Consider the following 6,000-nt stretch of genomic DNA (forward strand, 5'->3'; position numbering starts at 1 on the left):
AAAACATTTAGTACAGTGCCTAGCTCATAATACATTTAAAAAATTCTATCACTGTATTAAAAAGAATATAAATATAAAACGTGAATCAATGTAACGCTTCAATGAATTTCATCAAAGCATTTTTTGCTTCAGTTTTTTGTTTTCCACTTTCTCTCCTTTATCCCTTTTCTAGTTTTCACACTGGTCTAATTTTATCATCATCCTGTTGTTAGTAATCTGAAAAAAATTTCTGAAAAATATTTTCACTACTTCAAATACAAGTCTAGCTACCTAGGAATAATCCAGACAAAACAAATGAAAATAGATACCATCACTTGTCATTTCGTAAAACAAAAATCTGTTGCAAAATAGATTTATCTATTTGGAATGATCATCATAAAACCTCAAAAAGAATAAACAAACATGGACTGCCTAGCTTTGGCAAGAATTCAAGCAAATACGGAAAATGAGTTATAGCAAAGTCAAGTACTAGATAAAAATAATTTTTCAGCTGTCGAAATGATAATTTACAAATACAATCTTTACCTTCTCTAAAAGTCTTATGCCCAGCTAATGCCAGCTAATTTGCTCACCTGATTTGAGGATCTGCCCACCGGGGTCCAGCCAAGACAGAGACTGCAGTGTATTCCACAGGATTATAGTCTTGCCACTCAACAAGCCAGCCTACTTTCTCATTAGGAACCTGGCTGCGTTGAACTTTTGAACCTGGGTAAGGAGATGTCCGAGCCTTGTTGTGGGAATTCTCTTTGGCACCATTAGAAGCAGACATGATGTTGGAGTTAAGATGAAACCCACAGGATGAAAATGAGTTTCTGAGAGGAAAAAAAAAGAAACACATATTACTTAAACACAAAAAAAAATTTTTTAAGAATCAAATTCAAAGACCCAAAAATATGCCTTTCAATTTCAAAAACTTAAAAATCAGAAATTCAAATGTGATGCATATTAGTATAAAGGTCTAAGATCTATGAAATAATATTTTCAAATATGAAAATTTTGAAAATATTGCTAAATCTTATTAATTGGAACCTACATTGAATTAAGTTGAGAAAAAGGGACAGAAGTTTACTTTGATTAGAATAAAAGTTGAGAAGGGAAGTTTGTTATGGAAATTCAACCATAAAAACAAATGTAAGAGAAAACCGTTTAAGTCTACATTAAGGAATACATTTTAAAGTACAGTCTACAATCTAATATACATGTGTAAAATATATGGCAAAAACAGCACAAAGGAGAATAACTGGAAAATAGAAATTAATGTTATAAGGTTCATACATTGTATGTGAAGCAATGTAACATTACTTAAAATCAGGCTGTAATAAATATGCAAATTGTAAACTTCAGAGTAAAATTTAAAGTAAAATTAAGAGGCATAAAACTGAAATAAGTGGATAACATATATATTTAAAAAATTGAATCTTAACCTTTACCTCACAGCATACACAAAAACTTTTCATATCTCCATATGCCTAAAAACTTACCATTATTCTTAAAATAAAGATTAAAATTCCTAATGAACCTAAATTAGGACATCTAAAGTGGAAAAGGGAATTCTGAAAACATAGTAAACTGATGACAGCTCCCTTCCCCTGATCTTACAATATCAATTTTCCCCTCTTGAGACAAACAGTTGATAGGACAAACACCAACTTGATGGGGTGGTAAAATAAGACAACATTATGTACCTCCTGATATTACACACTGAAAAGTACACAGCGAGCTTTTCTGAGGTATTCCTTACAAAATTATTTGCCCAGAGATTAGACGTGAGGAACTATAGAACAGAACTAAGTTAAAGGGCATCTTACAGAATAAAGATCTCTATTCTTTAAATTGTTAAGGTCAAGAAGGATAAAGTCAGAGGAACTCTTGCAGATAGATGGACACTAAGGAGACATGAAAATTAAGTGCAATCAATGATCCTGGACTGGTTCCTGAACCATAAAGGAAAAAAATTGCAGGACACATGGTGAAATGTGAATGGGGTTATATAAATTATTTTAAAAGGTGATATAAAAATCTTACTTATTTACTCCCAACAAAGAAAAGCTTAGGACCATATGATTTCGCTGGTAAATTCTATTAAATGTTTAAAGATGAGTTAACAATAGTCTTCCTCAAACTCTTCTCAAATATTAAACCGGAGGGAATACTTCCAAATTCTTCCTATGAGGCCACCATTATTACCTTGATATCAAAGCTAGACAAAGACACTGCTAGAAAACTACAAACCAATATCCCTGATGAATATCGATGCAAAAATCCTCAATAAAATAGTAGCAAACAGAATTCAACAGCACATTAAAAAGATTATACACCATGACTAAATGGGATTTATTCTTGGACTGCAAGGATGGTTTAACATATAAAAATCAATCACTGTAATACCCCACTTAAACAGAATGAATGAAAAAAACACATGATCATCTCAATGGACACAGAAAAAGCCTTTGTCAAAATTCAACATCCTTTCATGATAAACAAATCGAAAAAACTAGGAAGAGTAGGAAACTACCTCAACATAATAAAATTCATATGTTTGATGGTGAAAGACTGAAAGCTTTTCCCTAAGATCAGGAACGAGGGATTCCAAATAGCCAAAACAATCTTGAAAAAGAAAAACAAAGTTGGAGGTCTCACTCTTCTTGATTTAAAATTTAATACAAAGCTGTCTACAGTCATGCTACCCTGAACAAGCCTGATCCCTTCTGATGATCTCGGAAGCTAAGCAGGGTCGGGCCTGTTTAGTACTTGGATGGGAGACCACTTAGGAAGACCAGGTGCTGTAGGCTTAAAAAAATAAAAATAAAAATAAAAAACAAGGGATTGTCTGACAAGGTCCTTGCAATCTGTGAGGTCAACTAAGGTCAACCTCGCCTAAATAAATAAATAAATAAATAAATAGATAGATAGATAGACAGATAAATTTTACTACAAATCTATAGGAATCATAACAGTGTAATACAGACATAGATCAACAGGACAGACTAGAAAGCCCAGGCATAAACCCTCCTCACACATATGTCAAATGATTTTCAACAAGAGTGGCAAGATCAACAGGGAAGGACAGTTTTCAACAAATGGTGTTGGGAAAATTAGATATCTACATGCAAATGGCTGAAGATGGACCCTGACTTTACAGCATATACAAACATTAAATCAAAGTGGATCGCAGACCCAAACAAAAGACCTAAAACTATACAACTCTTAGAAGAAAACATACAGGAGAAATTTCATGACATTGAATTTGGCATTGATTTCTTGGATATGCACAAAAGCACAGGAAACAAAAGAAAAATAGGTAAATTGGACTACAAAAGTAACAACTTCTGTGAATAAAGGGCACAAGAGTGAAAATGCAAACTATGGACTGTAATGTGTATGACATTCAAAGAGTTCATATCTATAATATACGGCATTCTAACTAATTGACAAGAAAAGACTGAACTGGAATAGAAAACTGAGCAAATTACAGAACTAAACAATTACAGAAAAGCAGATCCAGGTGGCCAGCAAACATTAAAAGATTATTATAATAACCAGCAACTGAAAGTGAAAATTAAAGCAACATTAAATTCTTTTTACCAACTAGAATGACAACCCTTTAAAAAGATAACACCACCTTCCACACATTACTGGTAGAAATGTGAATTATTACATATTTTCTAGAAAGCAATCTGGCAGTAATAACTAATATATTTATATCATTAAACCCAGTAATTTCATTTTGGTAATCTATCCCACAAAAACAAAACCAGTAATATGTATAAAAGATGTTTATTTCAGCAGTGTTCACTGGGAAAGGAATGCCCAACAATATGGGGATAGTTTAACAAATGGTAGAAGAGCCACACCATGAAATGACTATTAAGCAGCTATTAAAAATAATGATATCAAGTGACTTGTATTTTCATGAGGTTTTATTGAAAACAAAAAGCAAAATGCAGATAAATGTGTACAATATGATCCCAGTTTTATAAAACAATGATGGAAAAAATAAATAAGTACATATATTTAAGAGTATGTACATGATATGTTAGTTTTTTCTACTGTTGACATACAAATTCCCACAAACTCAGTAGCTTAAAACAATACAAATTTTTAATATAGTATTAGAAGTCCTAGCCAAAGCAATTAGGCAAGAAAAAAAGACAGTCACTATTTGCAGATGACGTGATACTATATATAGAAAACCCTAGAGACTCCACAAAAAAACTAGAATAAATGAATTCAGTAAAAAAAAAAAAAAAAATCAATATAGAGAAACCTGTTGTGTTTCTATACACTAACAATGAACTAACAGAAAGAGAAATTAAGAAGACATCTAATTTACAATTGCATCAAAAAGAATGAAATATCTATGAATAAATTTAACCAAAGAGGTGAAAGATCTGGACACTGTAAACTATAAGACACTGATGGACAAGTGGAAAGATATTCTGTGCTCCTGAATTGGAAGAATATTGTTAAAAAGTCCATACTGCCCAAAGCAATCTACAAATTCAATGCAATCCCTATCAAAATACTAATAGCATTTTTCACAGAACTAGAACAAATAATTCTAAAATTTACACGGAACCACAAAAGACCCCAAGTAGCCAAAGCAATATTGACAAAAAAGAACAAAGCTGGAGGCCTTTCACTCCCTGATTTCAAACTACAGTACAAAGCTATAGTAATCAAAACAGTATGGTACTGGCATTTTAAAAAGATACATAGATCAATGGCACCAAATAGAGCCCAGAAATAAAACCATGCATATAAGGCCAAATAATTTACAACAAAGGAGCCAAGAATATACAGTGGAGGAATGACACTCTTTTCAATAAATGGTGTTGGGAAAACTGGACAGCAACATGCAAAAGAATGAAACTGGACCTCTATCTTACACCATACAAAAAATTAACTTAAAATAGATTAAAGATTTGAATGTGAAACCTAAAACCATAAAACTCCTAGAAGAAAACATAGGCAGTAAGCTCCTTGACATCTGTCTTGGAGATGACTTTTTGAATCTGACACCAAAAAAAGCAAAGGCAACAATAGCAAGCATAACCAAGTGGGACTACTCCATCAAACTAAAAAGCTACTGCATAGCAAAGGAAACCATCACTAAAATGAAAAGGCAACCTACTGAAAGGAAGAAAACACTTATAAATCATGTATTATAAGGGGTTAATATCCAAAATATATAAAAAACTCATACAATTTTAATAGCAAAAAAAAAAAATCAACCTGATTTAAAAATAGGCAAAGAGGAAAGAAAAAGGGGGAAGAAAGGGAAGGAGATGGAAAAGAGTACAGGAGGAGGGGAATAAAGGGAAAGGGAGAGCAAAAGGTGAGGGGGAAGTAAAGAAGAGGGTAGTAGGGAAGGGGGTTGGAAGAAGGGATAAGAAAAGATGAGAAATAGAAGAAAAAGAAAAGAGAAAAGGAAGCAAGCAAAAAAAGAAAGAGAAACCTACCCAAACACACCAAATAAAAGGATGAATGATCACATTTATGCCTTTTGGTCAATTTAAGTAATTACAATTGCATAGAAAGCAATTTCTTTTTTTAAAAAGTATTAAAGTTCCTACCACACTCAATTCTTTGTGCTTTTGCCATGCTGCTGTCAGTGTCTAAAAACTCCTCCATTCCCTCCCAGTAGAGGAAGCTACACGCTCTTCTACCTGCAACTGCTTTACTTTCTCCTCTACCTAGCTAACTTGCATCCATCCTTCAGATCAATTCAAAACAAAGTTCACTTCCTCCAGGAAGTCTTCCTCCCTAATTCCCTAGAAGAAACCAAGTTCTCCTGCTATACAATATCAGAGATCCATTATACTTTTCATTGAATACCAAAATTGTGATTTTTACATTAGGGTGCCATCTGACCGTAAGCAAACACAGAACAGGGAGCATGTTTGTAGTAGCTCAATGTTATATCCTGTGTCTGGCATAATGCCTGACAAATCATAGATACAAGAGGTCCTTCTTCATTATCTGAAAGTAAGAAAAAGG

General features: G+C 33.0%; 1 protein-coding gene and 1 pseudogene across 1 annotated transcript in view; one reads left to right on the plus strand and one right to left on the minus strand.

The window, feature by feature from the left end:
• NUDT9 (nudix hydrolase 9) overlaps positions 1-6,000 on the minus strand; it is a 28,368-nt gene that overhangs the window by 17,063 nt on the left and 5,305 nt on the right. The window contains exon 2 of the mRNA XM_011356319.2: positions 573-812. Within this exon, the coding sequence (XP_011354621.1) occupies positions 573-812 (240 nt within the window). The remainder of the gene's footprint in view (positions 1-572; positions 813-6,000) is intronic.
• Positions 2,671-2,792, plus strand: LOC111737341 (annotated as a pseudogene).

This window comes from Pteropus vampyrus, unplaced genomic scaffold (genome assembly GCF_000151845.1).
Source record: "Pteropus vampyrus isolate Shadow unplaced genomic scaffold, Pvam_2.0 Scaffold25, whole genome shotgun sequence".
In the NCBI taxonomy this organism is placed as follows: Eukaryota; Metazoa; Chordata; class Mammalia; order Chiroptera; family Pteropodidae; genus Pteropus; species Pteropus vampyrus.